This window comes from Limulus polyphemus, unplaced genomic scaffold (assembly GCF_000517525.1).
Source record: "Limulus polyphemus unplaced genomic scaffold, Limulus_polyphemus-2.1.2 Scaffold1487, whole genome shotgun sequence".
Classification (NCBI taxonomy): Eukaryota; Metazoa; Arthropoda; class Merostomata; order Xiphosura; family Limulidae; genus Limulus; species Limulus polyphemus.
In genome coordinates this window covers 181051-198249 of record NW_013667097.1, presented here as the reverse complement: position 1 = coordinate 198249, position 17199 = coordinate 181051, and the positions used below count along the sequence as shown (strand labels likewise).

The 17199-nt window shown below is 30.9% G+C and overlaps 1 protein-coding gene across 8 annotated transcripts in view; it reads right to left on the bottom strand.

Annotated features, from left to right (window-relative positions):
• Positions 1-17199, bottom strand: part of LOC106463800 (tetratricopeptide repeat protein 14-like) — a 51541-nt gene that overhangs the window by 21084 nt on the left and 13258 nt on the right. For all 8 annotated transcript variants that reach the window (XM_022391413.1, XM_022391409.1, XM_022391411.1 and 5 more), the window contains 8 exons: positions 15713-15789; positions 14641-14763; positions 12296-12377; positions 11919-12013; positions 11547-11584; positions 9693-9839; positions 6954-7025; positions 3380-3499 (listed from right to left, as the gene is read on the bottom strand). In XM_022391413.1, coding sequence (XP_022247121.1) covers positions 3380-3499; positions 6954-7025; positions 9693-9839; positions 11547-11584; positions 11919-12013; positions 12296-12377; positions 14641-14763; positions 15713-15789 — 754 coding nt within the window. The remainder of the gene's footprint in view (positions 1-3379; positions 3500-6953; positions 7026-9692; positions 9840-11546; positions 11585-11918; positions 12014-12295; positions 12378-14640; positions 14764-15712; positions 15790-17199) is intronic.

Genomic DNA, 17199 nt, shown 5'->3' with positions numbered 1-17199 from the left:
TGGGTAATGAAGAAAAACTTTAATCTACCTGATGATGACAAAACCTTGTTGAAACTTTGTGCATTTTCTGTTATTTAAAGTTTTTTTAAAAATTTTTTCTCCATTCCCCATACAGTCCCGTCTCCAAGCATTATTAGTCTCAAAGTGGGTTCCTCATCATCGAATTTGAAATAACATTATATTCAATCAACTAGTACTTTCTGTACAAAACATGGCATTAAAATACAAAAATATCAATAACTACAAATTCCATTTTTATTTATAACTTTTGAAAAGGAGATAAATATGGGTAATATGTTTTATGATAGCCATAACTCAAAAAACATATTACTGTATATACATTTAAAAGTTGCATTAAAAATGTTTGGTTTAATAATTACAAGGATTGCAAGTTCAATAATTTTATATCATGGTCAAGCACTTGAGGTTATCAGTTAGAAGTCAACTGATCAAAATAGCAACAATAGTTTAAACTTATTATAATATCCATTATCATTAATGTCTATGATTATAGTTCACATCTTTTATATATTTCATCCTACTCAGTGGTAATGTATTATTTAAAGGTTTAGTTATTGTAAAACAACCACCAACCTGTTTTAAAAATACCACTTAAGAGACAAGTTTTCTTCCCATTGTCTTCACACTAAGAATTTTTACTTTTCCCTGCTATTTTGATATATTAATATGCTAAAATGAAATTTATATTATTACATTAAATGAAAATTCTATGTAGTGTAAAAGCCATTTTCTGGCTTCATATTTCTGAGTACACACATTTGCAAAGTCTTTTTATTTTTTCTGTGAACCCATGAGTGAAATCAAAAGAAAATGTGTTATTATATGTCAACCACACTACCTCTGCCATATCCAGAGCCAATGAAGCCTTTTGCCCAATACCAGGGGCTCATATCAGGCCAGCTGGGATACAACAGACAGTGGTCTAGGCTAGGCATTATATACACCATCAATTTGCATGAATAGCAATTGTTAGGATATTATTCAGATTATGCAAGAGAATTATAATTATTATAAATTTGACTTAGGTCACATATAAATCAGATTTTTAGGTAAGAATTAATAACATAATATTATTTATTTCAACACTTTATTTACTTATCACTGTTATGTTGTAATGCCACAAATGTTAACTTTAGAAATGCTACTCAAACCACAGAATAGAAAGATGAAATCCCACATTGAGAAGATGGTGGATGGACTGGTGTAGATAACAAAATAAAAAAAGGTGAACTACTTTCTGACTATGTAGCTACTGCAAAAGTAACCTCCAAGAAGGAAGAGATAGAGATTCTAGGATTGCCAAGAGGGAAAGGAGCAGGAACCTGATAAGAGTTTGCCAAAAAAAACGAGCAATGAGAAAAACCTGGAAAAGGGGTGCTTTGAATTTAAAACAGCATCCTGGGAAGAATTCAAAGAGGAGAGCAGTCATACCAAAAGATAGTGGGCTAATCCAGACTCAGAAGAAATACTGTCAGAGCCAAAGAATTTGGGACTAGTGACCAACCAAAAAAAAATAGCAAACGTGGTATAGAGGAGTCATAAAACCATCAAAGTGAGAAGAAATCCACAGGAATATCAGGAGATAGAAGGAGCACTCTGTTAAAAGGATTCAATCCAAGTCAAGTAAGTCGATCTGCTACTTAATTCAAAGCTCCCAGAACATGGAAGGCCAACAACCAGATGTTGTTTGTGTGAGCCCAAAGAGAAATTTTAGAACAAGAAAGCAGAGGTCCAGTGAGTATCTCTATGTCAGCTGATGTAAGAAATGACAGTGGAGTTGTCAAAATAGACCAAAACAGAATACCCAGACAGCTCTAACAAAATATAGTGGCAGGCCTGTTTGACTGACTACATCTCAAGGGCATTGATATGGAAAGAAAAATCTGAAGGAGACCAAACCCCGAAAATAACAAAGGATCACAACCTCTCTGGCTGGAAAGGCAAAGAAACAAGACGACAGTGGAGTACAAGGCATATGCCATTGATCCATAAAAAATCCACTGAAGAGGACACAAAATAATGCATAAAGAGGAAGAAAGAACACAAGAAAGGCAAGAGATCCCATAAAAGACAGAACCTCATGCATAGGATGAAAAAGAGATGTGAGTCTTAGAAACCAGAAGTTCCATATCTTGGAAATGTAAAGGAGAAGACTGAACCAACCAAGCAAATAAGGTGATAAAGGTCAAAATTGACTTAAGAGCATGACCAATCCAACCCAAATGAGCAGACTCCCAGAGGAGAAGGAAGGTTGTAGTAAATGATCTCTCTCAGGACAGGGCTAGGAAATGCCAAATGTCCATATAGTGGTGGAAATGCAAGCTCAATGAGTGCACTCTCCATGTGAAAACCCTCAGGACTTATTTGAAAACATATGTGAGCTCTTACAGACAAAGGAAGTTCCTGTGAAAAAAACCTGTGTGGCTCAAGGGTTTTCTGCAAGTAAATCCACAAGCAACAAAGTGTAAAAGCCAAGCTCCTACACAACCAAAGCTGAGGGGTGGTTTCTGAAACAACTGATCACCGAGCCCCATGACAGCTGACCTCTTGATAGGGAGGAACACAAGGAAAGAGTCTCAGGTCAAGAAGCCCAATCAAGAACTTATGTACAAAGGAAGAGTGCCAAATGGAGTTGCCCAAGATAAAATTGTAGAAAATAAGACATTCCAATGAAGCAGTCCAAGAAAAAAAAAAGGAAATAAAATGAACTGGACAACAGTTAAAGAAGAAAACTGGCCAACATGAAGGACAAGTTGTGCAAACTTATCCAACACAGCTGTTGGAGTTGAAAGGCAGAGTCTCAGAAGAAAAAGGTAAAGAGGACAACAACTGAAGAAGTTGAGTACACAACAGATGAAGATGACCAGATTGAGGGTAAAAAAAGGGTGACAAAGTAGAAGAAGATTCCAGCAGAATGAAGAGGTTTGAGGAACAGAAGCACTAAAAAAGATGAAGAATTCTAACCACAGGTCACAGAAAAAGAGCTTAAGATCGAGAAGAACATAGCAACTGAGAGTCAACACAAATCAGAGACAGCATGAAACTATAATAATACACAAATAGGCATAGAAGGAAAAGGGTTAAAAAAAAAACTTTACATTTGTGGTACCTGCAAAAAGTTCATCTGAGAACCAGCAGAAATAAATGGAGATGTATAGTTAAATGCTGATTGCATTACAGATTGACACAATGTATTATTATGCACTACAATGGAAATCTAATTAAAAGGCTTGGCACACATGTAAAAATGTTTTGGTAGTAGTGCGAGGTAATAACTATCTGTTCTGTGCACAAGAGAGTAACATTTCTGAAAATATACTCTAAATGGTTCAAAATCTACAGTATGTAGAAAACTTACAAAGCTCCACGAGCAACCAAGGCCTCTACATTTTCAGTATCAATTTGAAGAGCTTTGTTCAGACATTGAAAAGCCTCGGTATGGTTTCCTGCCTTGAAGTGGGCTACACCATCTTTTACACTAAAAGAAAAAATCCTGTTATTCTAAATTGTTCTACGAAATGAAACAATATTACAATTCAAGAAATAGTTTACATTTGTTACATTTTGGTATGATCAGTTCACCCAACCTCCTAATTTAGATTTTTATATACATTGATATAAACACAAAAAAATTCTTTATAGAATTATAACTTTTTCACTTTTTATTGATTATGACTAAAGGAGTGAAATAATATATTATTCTCTATAATATATTAGTTACTAGTTGTGACCTGCAAAATATTTACAGTAGTTTTCTTGCCTTTCATTTGATTTTTCCTTATTCTATCATTTTAACGCACAGCATTTAAGCTATGCTTTCACGCAGGCATTATGCATTAAATCAATAAATCCTGGTTTATTTCAAAAAGTTTTATGCGGTCAGAAAAACAAACTTACATAAATGTAAGTATATTTAATAACACTACAGGTACATAACTTTATTTAATAAAAGTACACATAAAGTAAACAATGAAGTATAGCAATGGTATTTATAATAGTGTACAAAATATTAAACAGTTATGTGCATTCAGAGTATGACATGGTTTTTACAAGCTTAAACAAAGAAACTCACAAAAACAAGGAATAAAACCCAAAGTAAAGAAAAAAGTAGCTAAAAGTTGTTTATTGCAGTCTATGAAATGAGCCAAAGCTAAATTATTGCAAAGTAAAGTTGTAATGAAGGCAATCTTAAATGAATATGCAGAAACATCTGAATGCATGTTCACAAAGTGATAAGCATATAGTTTTGAATTAACTGAGCACACACACATTTTAAACGTAAGTTGAGAAAGCCCATAGAAATTGTATTTAGTGTAATGTTCCTTTTTTTTAGGAAAATACACATGGGTTAAATGTTGCTTCTGTGAAATACTTTGCAAGTAAAAAACTAAAGTTGAAATCAAAGCCAGTCATCACATGTTGACAAAGACACTGTACCATCATGTAGCATTAAAAAGTTTGACTACGCAAAAAAAGAGGTATGGTGATCATGAATGGAAAAGCTAATATACAATCTGGACTCCTCAGAGAAAAGCCTTTCTTATGATATGAGATCTGTAGCATTAGATTGAGAAATTTGTGAGAAAAGTTCTGGACAGACAAATGTAAGTGTATTATTTATATACATTTTTTTTCAGCTAGCTTACAATGAAAATGAAGACTAAGATTATGTAAGAAACTTTATTATATTATTTATATACATTTTTTTAGCTAATTTACAATGAAAATGCAGACTAAGATTATGTAGGAAGCTTCAGTAAATATTCCTGTAATAATAATTTGGCAAATGATGACTTATAAGCATAATGAAGTGGTTTATTTTGGGGGGGGAACATACTACATGTTTCAACAGAACACTGTAGGACACCTGAAGAACAGAGCAATGTTCTTTTAAAACAGGAAGAACATTCCCCAAAAAATAAACCACTGCATTATGCTTATAAATCTTTTTTGCCAATTTATTATTATATCAGCATAATGTGTTACCATACTCAAGATATTCCTGTGCATAAACAGTCAAGAATAACTTTCATTGAAAATTGATGATTATTGTACACAATAAAAATGAAATATAAATACATTTTTATAAAATATTTGCCAAATTAACCAGAGAAACTTTTTCACTGTTTAACCGTTTTTCAACTATCTATCCTACAAGAAATCTAAGGCAATTACATAACACCTTCCACATGATCTTTGGTTATTTTTCAAGATTTCTAGCAACTAACAACCATTCTAAGGATGATGATTACTAGAAACTAAGCAAGTTACAAAAATTGTAGGACACGAAATTTTAGCTGGGGGGAGCATAGCATCTGTTAGCAATACATGTGTGAAGAGATGCCAACCCTAACTAATGTGAAATAGGAATGACAGCCTAAAATAAAAATCAAATTATCAGACAAATAGGAAATGCATAGTTTTCAATTATTTTGGACAATGCATGGACATCTAGCAGTATATTTGGACTTAAGTTTCTGCAATACTTATGCTTAATTGTTGCAATTGATGTTTTTCTTTTTTTTTGTTATTTTTACCTTTAGTTAACATTATGGGTATCATTTAGCTATTAAACTTACCTGAAATTTGTTCTTTTGTAGTTTTATTTCTTTTGGGTTCCTGATTTTTGTACTATTTCATTCTTAGGGTTGTGTTATAATATGAGTTTTGTATCAGTATGCAATTTCTTGATATAATGCATTTCTTTGTTTTGAAACAAAAAGTTACATATGGACTATCTATGCTGTGCTCACCATGAGTATCAAAACCCGGTTTGTAGATTATAAGCATTCAGACTTACTTCCAAGCCACTAGAGAGGTGTAATGTTATAATTGTTAAGGTTGATTTCTCTCTTCTTATTTTCACCTTTAGTTTATGGGTACTGTAAAGTAAATAAACCTGTGATTTTTATTTTTTGACTGCTTCAACTTGTTTCAATAGTACATTACTTGTTTGGATGCACATTGTTTTGATAAAGCTAACATGGTACTCCAAAATTCTGACTAAGCTCACTATCAACATAATTTCCAACAGGCTAATATTTTATTCAGTATCATGAAAATATCAGTCTGCTTTTATGAGATGGTGTTCCATAATGTATTGTTAATCATTATTATGTTTATATTTTATATATCTTTCCATGTTGTTTAGTTGAGCTGTTTCTTGTGTTTGTTTACGCATATGAACTCACTTTTCATTATAATTAATGGTAACATTATTCTCATATTTAGAAAAAATGACTCGTACTAGGTGGCACTGAGGTTTTTGTTATGGTAAATGTATGTTCATATGTAGATCAATTTGTCACTTTTTGTAAACAAACTGAACAAATGTTTTGACAATAACCAATAATTGGTTTGATATGAATTGTGATCTTGTCATCTGGTAGCAAATAAAACTGAATTGAACGTTGATGCTAAAGCCAGATAGATGCTCAAGAATAAGGAGCTTTACACTGGATATTGCTTGGAAATCAGTTAAAACATGTAAGTGGTTAGCTTTAATTAATCAGTGTTGAATTATTCAGTATATTTTGTAATAACTTATGAAGTTGGATTCTTTTCTTTCTGGTTATTTTTTCCTAAATCCTTGTGTCAAGGTTATTTTTCAAATGTAAGTATATTTTGTTTACCCTGTGAAAGTTCTAATAAACACTAGTCTTATTTTTTAAAGAATTCTGGTATTAATATATCAATTATTCTTAGTGTCTACTAAAAGACTCCTTACACTTACAGAAGTACAAACACTTAACTCTTTCTGTGTGGCAAGGTCAAAGTATGCATGTCTCAACCTTTTACATACAAAATTTAATTAAACAAAACTATATTATCTATTTTTGAATATCTATCAATTAACTAAGAAGTCTTCTAAAAAAGAAAGGAACCAGATTACTTCTAGAAAACTGAGCAGATTAAAAAGATACTTAACATACCTTCTATGAGCCCACTTGGCTGACTGCAGTCTTCTCAGAGCTACTGCAAACTCTTCTCTTGGATATTCTTTACTGCAAGAAAAAAGAAATATCACATGTTTAGATCAAATAGAATCACATAATACAAGTTCAATTTTTTCTATGAAATTAACATAAATTAGACCATTTCATTAACTTTCTTCTTTCTGTACATTCACATGCATAGATTAACAAATTATCTGACTATTATCTTACAATATTTCATATAAATCTCTTAATACCAAGAAAAACTCATTAGTGGTTAAAAATACTATAAGCTGACAGTTCTGGAAAAGAACAATGATGTTTATTATAATTATGGTTTTATAGACTTTTTTTTTTCAATTGAACACTAATGACATGTTTTCATCTACTAAAAAATATCTATATTATAATATGGAATTGTACACACAAAAGCTTTGTCAATTCTGAAGGGATTACCCTCAAAGTTTCTCAATGGTGTGAATATGTACATTTAGTTACTAGAAGTCACAATTATGTACATTAAAATAGTTTATTTACTTTGTACTTTCTGAAGCTACACCTCAATTGACAAAGACAGCATACAAACACTTTCACAGTGACTTTCCTGATGTCACAGGGCTAGTCCTTTTATTTCATTTTGGAAATGTTTTGCATTATTTGTTGACAAGAATGCATAAACTAATAGTTTTCCTGTTACCCTGTGATAAAATAAATATCTAATTAGTTTCTTACTTTATTTCTTTAATATTTTAGGCTCTACTGCATGAGGCTATTATATTCTGTAATGTAATCAGTTATACGATTGTTTGAGTTTATTTCTTTAGTTTGGGTCTGACTCGAGTGCACAGGCACACTAATGTACGTGCATGATTACACACTTCCCTGCACACAGCAGTGTATGCTATTATTTTGTTTACAGTCTGGCAATTCAAAGTTGGCACATGTGATAACCCTACCCCCATTTTATTGTGAAGATATGTTCTTTCAACTTTAAAAAATATGGTACAATCTTTTAAATACTAATGTACTTTGTGATACCCTAATCATTAGAGGGCCTATACCAATACTAGTTATACTCAAAACAAGTGCCACTGTTCCAACAAGCAGTGTTGTTTTGCTTATTGTGCACTTTATCATCACCATGGATAATCCATGGGTCCCTACTTGTATTTCATATAATCTCTGAAAGGTGTTGATGCCAATGTAAGTGACTAAACATATTAAGCTTATCTATTACATAAGATGCAAACTTTTGTGTTGCCAACTACCTCTGTCTTAATTAGTAGTCTGTGTTAGGCCTATCCAAGTTTCACTAAGAGTAACATTAGTTCCACTTTCAGATTCTTATTTTTTCAGGAAAACATTGTGCTTTTTTTTCAGCCACATGACTTTTAAAAACTGCTTCACCCATGTTAGAAAATGTCAAATTTCTTAATAAAACTGTGCACTTTGCACTATATTTGTCACTTCTAACTTCTTCTAGCCATCCTGTATATTTTTCATTTTCAAGAAATTGTCTTATAAAAGAGCATTATCAAGGCATTTTTACTGTACATCAAGTAATCAATTATGTAAAAATAACAGATTCCCAAAAATAAACGCATCATCCTTTTGAGAACCTTTAGTTGTAAGTTTATACATTCACTCTGTAATACATAGATAGAAGGTTTGCTCATTTGACTTCAGTCCCACTAGTTTGACAGGTACAATCACAGTGATGTAGATTTTGATTGGTGCAAAAAGAACAGCTTGTAAGCACGGATATTTGAAGGTTATGACGTAAAGTCCTTTACTGATCACTAAACCTAAAATACTATTTTACAAATAAATTACCAGCTAATCTTCTGAGTAATAATAAAAAAATGAATTGTGATGATATATTCACATGTTATTTAAACATCTAAAGTATTTTAGATTAGTTGCATTGAGTAAAAGAGTTTACATCAAATCCTAAAAAATATTTACATTCACCACTATAAGAACCTAAACGATATTTCTTTGAGTTGCTCTCCAAAGCAGTACTGATGAGCTGTGATTTGTCAAAGAACAATAAAGTTTGGAGATGATTTGAATAGGTGACGAAGAAAACTTCATTACAAGTTTAACATGGTAGAATGTGTTCAACATTTTGACAAAGTTTTGTCACCATCAGATCTAATGAATATTATATTTCTTACTGTGTTACACTGGTACTAACAGTTTATTTTTTCCTTACCCAATCTAGCCATCTCCAAGTGTTGTTAGACTTTAAAATGTGTTCCTTGACATCAAAATAAAATCAAAGAATAGATTAAGCCTCAACACCTTTCATGGATTAATTCATCTTTTTTTACTGAAATTATGTTTTGGTGATGAAACATTTAGGTATAAATAGGTGTTACTATGCACAAAGCTTCGTCATATTTTCATCAATAAACTTATGACAGAGTCATTGATGTTATCAGTAAGTATAATATTGCAAAGAAGGGGTAACAATGTTAGGTGTTCTACAGATAATTGTTTAAATTCAACAGTTCATCATATTACTGTCATCCAAAAACATCAATCTTTATTATAAAATTATTCTTAAAACTTTAAATTTCATTAACATTTAAAAATTTTCCATGATTTTTCAGGCATGGAAATTTGACTAAGCAATGTCATGACTTCCATGTTTTTCATGACCTGTACAAACCCTGTATTAACTTAAGTAGCTAAATATTCAAAATAACAAAATGAAGGATTAAAATTACTTACTTATAAATACCTCTCATAAGAGAACACATCTTCCACGAGGGAATCCCAAGGCATAGACAGAGATGAGTTACTGTAGTTGGATTGTTAAAACCCAAGGTTTGTTCTAGTACATCTGAGTAAGTTTTTCCATGGCTTTTAATCATTCTTCTGTTAAAAAGAGATGAAAATACATATTTCAGTAACTTTACTCAGTCAACCATCAAACAACATTAAAAAAGGTGTGGTATAAAGCAATGTGAAACTACTTTCAGTTTTAAATATAACACACACTGTTAATCTAGCAGCCAGTGCTTAATAAGATACCTTGAACTAAAAAAAATTGATGAAATGCTTTATTAAATTTAATATGTAATTTTTTCAATGATATAGAATGTAATAAATCAAATTGTAAAACTCTTTAACGTTCACTAAAGACTCGATTTTACATTCTGTCAGCTTATAAATAAATTTCCTAAACCTCTTATTGCATTTTAATTTCTCAAATGATGGTGTGAACTCAAGATTCAAGTCAAATTTTTGGGCCATAAAAAGTGAAGTTTAGTTGGTTCTATTTGCGGATTAACAATTCTGTTGCTTTTCATGGAAGTATACATCTTACTGATTAATAAATCAAAACTTTTACAAACAAAAATCTTTAATTGCTACTGAAAATAATTTATTAGGAGAGATTAAATTCTCCCCCCCTAAAAAACATATTTCAGCTCCACATTTTTTATTTTATAAATACTCTGTAGGCCTTGTAACTAAATATTTAAACAGCCATATAATGATATTGTGCAAGTAGCTGTGAATCAATATTTTTTTCTAATCAACTATCATTGGCTAAATTTTCATTTCTTATTGACTACAATCAAATTGCTCATTTTTTGTTCTAACTAACTATATTGGATTTATTATACAATTTTTGTCCCAATAAAAAAAAATCATTTGAGACGTGTGATAAAATAAGGAGCTATTTCCAGTCATTGTTAGGTTAACAAAGAAAACAGTCATAATGGTATTGTCTGTTTTCCCTTCTTTCTCTCTTTTTAAAAAGAAGTTTATTATATGAATATCTTATGTATTTTGACATTGTCTAAATAATCATATAGATTCTTCGTGTATTAATTTTCTTTTTCTACAAGTCTAAAGCAACAAAAGCAGATATGTTTGGCTAACAATCAAACATAATATTGCAAAAAAGTTTAGCTGATGTGATGTACATGTAAAATTCTAATAAAACACATGAAATTACAGCAGAAGCAATTAGGCAATTCTGTAATTTTTTCACGTGACTTCACTTGAGGATAAGAAAAAAAGTTAACTGTGTTTCAAAGCTTCAATAAATATGTATATCATGACTATACAAACTGTCAGCATAAAGTTTTTTTTTGCTTTTTTTTCAGAATTTTACTACAAAGCTACACAAACAGCTACTTGAACATAGCTTTCCCTAGTTTTGAGTTGGTACAGAAGAAGAAAGGAAATTAGTTAACAGCATCCACTAGAAACTTCTGGGGTACTTTTTTCTTACTAAGTGGTAGAATTTGACTGTCATTCTTGTAAAACATATATGTCCCCAAAGTCTGGAGCATCTTTTTGCCACAACAGGCTGGGAACCATAAACTTTCAGATCAAGAGTTTGAGCACACTGAGTTACACCTAGACCATCAGCATAAATAAATTTATTCTAGCAAGGATGGAAAGGTGTGATACATTGTATTTGTCAAAGAATTCACATATTCCAAAATCTTTATTTATATAAGATTTGATACATGAACATTATTAGATGAAATATAAGATTATAGTTAAATGTGAAAACCAATGCTAGTTTCATATTAACAGAGACAGGAAATGTCAAATGAATAAACTTACTGGTGATGTGATGGAATTTCTTCTTCACTAATAAGCCCCTGAAATAATAATGTTAATTAAAATCAGATCAATTTTTAAACTTAAAGGTGGAACTGGCTAATTATACTCTTCACCTTTTAAATATATCTTTATTACTTACAAATAATTGACCTAACAGCAAATTTAATATGAACGTTCTTTTAAATAGTTCCTTAATAAGCAACTAAGCTAGCAAGTATTTATAATGATGTGAAGATCGACCTAACTCCTATGTTTACTGCTTCACACTCTCCTGAATTAAATTTTCCAAGCTTGACAACAACTAAATAAAAAGTTCAATAGGAATTGCTCCAGCTTTCAAGATGTGGACTGATACTTATCACAAAAAAATACCATTTTAATTTTTTGCTGCATTTCTGGAGGAAGAGCTTCTTTCTTCAGTGATATGATAATTTTTTGATGCTCAGAAATAACATTTATTACTACCCCTGTGGACAAAAAAAAGAAAAGACAGCATTAAATTTGGAAGAAAAAATTAAGTGATAAAAACTTTATGATCACAATGCTACAGAATTTGCTATTAAAATAACTGATTGTAGAAAACTGTAAAAACACTAGACTTCCATGTAGTATGTACATGTATTTTCTACATTTACAGGAACATTGTTAAAAATAATTTGGAAACACAAAATATTAAATAACACATTAACTTTTACAGCTTTATGGTTTCCAGTACTACAAAAATATATTAGAAAAAACATTTTATTTACCTCTCACCAGATCTTTCAGCTGGTACATACCAAAGAGGTTGTCATGCACAGATACTGATAATTGATTAAGAGGACAGAATACCTGCAATAAATATTGTAAGCTGTAACCAATCATTTTCATACATTCAATGAATATCTTTTTTGATAATTGTGTAACTTTAAAATAACCAAAAACTAACAGAGCTGCAAATTAAGAGATCACATCTTCCTCTCTCTCTGTATACGTATTAATACTTGTTTTCATAGGTTAAGGTTTCACTGTAATTTTCGTTCTCCCTCATTTAATCTATACATATAAAGATGAAATGTATGTTTGTTTGCACCCTAACTCCTCTGAACCTATTAGGCCAATCTCAACCAAAATTTGTATGTAAACACTATGAACTATGGAGAATGTCCTAAGGGGGTCAAAATCGAAATTAACCCTATTTCTATTTTGTAAAGCCTATTTGATAATTATTCCCAGCCTATTGAGACAATCTTGACAGGTTGACACTTTGAATATTCTAAAGGGATTCAAGGTCAAAGTATGGAAGTTGTTGGTTCGTTTTTCAAACAACCACGTTTTCCTCATGGTCAAAGTAATTTTCATTTTACGATTAAAAATACTTTTATGCATTAGAAAATTTTCAAATTTTCTTTATAATGTCCAGATAGTTATAAAATGTTTCTTAAGAAAAATACTATATTTTATCTGTTATTTTCAGTAACAACCTCTGTATGAGTTTGGTCAAATTGACCAATCTCGTAGTCACCATAAAAAAAATTGGGAAATAAATATAAATTATACCTTTTTCATTCCATAATGACTACAAATTATAACAAAAAAACATAAATGTTTAGAATACATAGCTTAAATCTCATAACATTATACATTTATATATATATTTATTATTTTTTTATACTGACCTTTCAGCCATCCCTGGGCTAACAATACAGAAGTTACAATGAATTGGAACATGTGCACTCATGTTACCGTATCCAATAACATAAAACTGACCTTAGTCTTTACAAAGTGACCTGTTTTGGTTGTTTTTTAGTAGAATAGTATTTTTTAAAATCGTCACATTTCCATTATTATACATCATATGTATATAGATTATTGCTGTTTAGAAATATGTTCTTAAACTTATTTCTCTTAAAACATAGAACAGTAAATAAAGAAGTAAAGCGAACAATTATCTCTTCTAGTTACGACCTTTGCAGTCGGTTGCTGCTGGACGTAGGTTGCTAAGCCTTTTAAAATTTTGCACGTGAAACTTTGAGCAGACTAAAGACACAACCTACCTCATTGAAATCTGGGTTCGAAAGAAAGTGATAGCGTACAAACACATTAAAATGGCTGAGAAAGCTACTAGGAGGATATTCTGAGCTTCTAATTGGTTATTCATGTCATATATAGAAATAAGTGTATATAAGGGAGCATTTCCAAAAATGAAAAGAGGTTGGCAGGGTGCCACTGTGTTTGATTTATTACATGAGCAATATCTTAGCAAATTGAAAAGATAAAAGGCGCTTATTTTATATTCTAACTTGTCAATATCAGTAATTTGAGTTCCTAATTCATACAAAAATATAGACTTAGTATTTTGACATCACAAACATCTAATTTGAACCAATGCTGCATTCAACGTACCACGTGACACTCAAAAATCCATGTTTTACTGTGTTTTTTTTTAATATTTACTTTTAAATTAAGAAATTGAGTAACATATAATAATAAAATTTCAATTATAATCTACAGTTTGATACCAAACTTATTGACATCAATTCATGAAATTGTAGTTCAATAAAATTTTGAATTCGAGTCAACAAACGTGATGACATGGCCTTTCACCCATGACCCGTCTGGAAAGGGTTAATTAAGTTTAAACATTCCCTGTCAGTTGACAGGTATTTCAACTTGTAATCAATAAAACTCATGTTCTAAACTAAAAAAACACACTAGCTTCTTTACATGATAAAACACTATGTGTACAATAAATCTGCACTATTAAAGATACAAGTTTGTCTCACTTACTTGTTACAGTAATAATGTTTTAAAATTATATTCAAGGAACATAACAAACTCTACAATGAAAAAAACATGCAATGTTGAATACAATAGTCTAACTTAGTGTTCCTCAACTGGAGTGCTGCAAGATTTTAGTAAAATAATGTTATCTACCATTGCATATCATTATTATAAATTGTGATTAATCTTTCATAATCTTTGACAGTACTAAATTATTTGGTTTCCTTTTTTATTTTTACCCTTTTAATATTTTCTTCTAGCTTGTCAGTAATATGTTTATACAATACACTTCTTGAAATATGAAGCTACAAGTTGTTTAAGAAATACTTACTTTAATCCCAAGATCAGACAATTCTCGTTTTTTGCCCATATCCAAGCATGTCACAGTAACTTTAAAACAATTTTCTTGAACTCCACTTATGTATCCTATTATTATATCACCTTTCTTGACACTCTAGAAAGTTAAAAAAAAAAGAACTTTATGAATCGAGAAATTTTGGAAACTTTGATATATGAATTAATAACATCAGAAAAATGCATTGGGTGAGTACACTAGTTGGTCACATTTGATACATAATGTGAAAACTACATGCAACTGAAACTTTCAACCTGAACAGCAAGTTGTGTGCTTGTGAGCTCGAGGTTCAGGTACAGCTGTCCCTAAGGAAAGGCAGGCAGCCAGTTACACCTACTATCACAAAAGCTTTACAGGAGAGATATCACTCTTATAATGCATCCATAAGTGAAAGCCTACAGCTCATTCATTGGTATCATGTTTCAAACCCCGAGCCCTTCAATGTATGGTCTGTTAGCCATTTGGCCATACTTGGCCTAAGAACTACATACCATAAAATCTTTCATGAAAGTACAGTCATAATGGCAAACTAGCTGACATACCAGTACATAAGGAGAACTCTAAGGGTGCATGTCAGGGTTGGTGACAGTTGTCCCAGTGGTTTGCCTGTTAAACATGGATGCAATGCACAGGGAAAACACAAATGTCCCCAAGGAGTGACAAAGGAAGGGTTGTTGTTTGATTCTGACTCCCCATGTCATTCCTGGGGTCCTAAAGGTACATGTCAGGTTTAGTGACAATTTGGCACAGCAGTTTGCCGGTTATAGTGGACACACACTCATACACAGACTTTTGTCATATAATGATTTAGAAAGTAGCAAACTGGCTCATATTCTGTCATTCATTTCTATACCACAGCTACAATCACATATTTTTTCAACCACATTTTAAACTTTATTAATAACATTAAGTTAAATTATGTATCTTTTTAATTAGATATTACTTTAATTCTTAAAGTAAATCAAGCCAGGATAATTAGCGCAGTAGTACAAATGAATATGTTTGATCTTATATTTGCATTTAGATAAATTCTTGAAAACTGTATTACCTCAAAGAAATGCTTTTTTCGTTCATTTCCAGGAACACCCATAAAACTTTCTAATGGTGGCATAACAGCACAGAGATCTAGTTGAAAAGTTAATACATAATAATTATTCACATTTAACAAGTTACAATTACATTCAACTAATCAAAAATCAGATGTTCCTACAATGTATTTAAGTACAGCATGCATAACACAAATAATATACAGCTAAAAATATAAGAATTTGAAATAATCTAATCCCATCTAAATATACAAAGATACCAAAAAAACATTAAAGTTGATGAGAAACCATGAGTGTAAAAATATTATTGTAATCTTATATGATTTTTGCTTATGATATTTATTCAAAGCAACACAACGGCTATATACATTACCCATCCCTTTATTTTAAACTAAACAAAATAAATCAACCTTCCTAAAAAACTTAAGATTACACTAATTACAGTGTAATCTTAACAATTACACAATTAAACAATTACACTAACTAATGTTTAGTCTACTAACTATAAAGAGACAAGTAATGACAAAAATGCATGTAGTTTAAACTATAGACTTTGTAGGATATTTATATGGAAAGCAGGCAAACCCAATGTTACCCTGCTTATTAATAGTTTGCTGTATCTTAATCCACAATTAATATTAAAGTTTAATTTCTTCCCTTTTGAAATAATGTACAATGATATTGTAGATAGTCACATTTATGGTGTTCTCTCTATTTAAGTGAGTATCAATTTCAGGATTCTTCTAGAAAAGAAAGCTCTATAATTATGTAATGTGTTGGAGGCCAAATATATGCATTTTTTATGTGACTGTGCCAGGTGAACGTAAACAGTATATACAATGTTTGTAAGTAGAAAACAACACTCAATCATAATCTTGAATGGGTAATGAAGAAAACTTTATTATAAATGTACAACATTTCAACAAGATTATGTCATCATCAGGTACAAGTAGTTTACAATAGACAGAGCAATATATATACAGTATGAAACAAAGAGGTCACATGACTAGAGATTACTTAACAGCCTAGTAAAAGTATCTTGGTATGTATCTAGTATCTAGGGCTGTTTTGTTCAATTAAGATAGCTTCCTATATTTTGCATTTGTTGATGTTTGGTTCTTTGTTTAAAATTACAGTGTTTTTTTGAGTTGCAATGTTGGTAAACATGGGCGGATTTTTTATTATAATGTTTGGCATATCTAGTTTCCAATTTTCTTCCAGTTTCTGTAGAATTCTGGACAGTTATTGCATTTTACTATATAAATGATGTTAGTATTGTGCAAGTCTACATAATTTCTTAGTAATGATTTTAGTTTAGGGCTGGGTTTTGTAGTGAATTTGAAGTCAACAGGAATTTTGTTTAATGGCAAGTTTTTTCCTAGTATTGATTATTTTTGAACTGATTTCAGGGATAAATGGTAAACTGCAGTGTAATGTTGTGTTGTTGTTTGGTATATTAGTGTCAATTTTGTTCATGAGTTTTAAGATT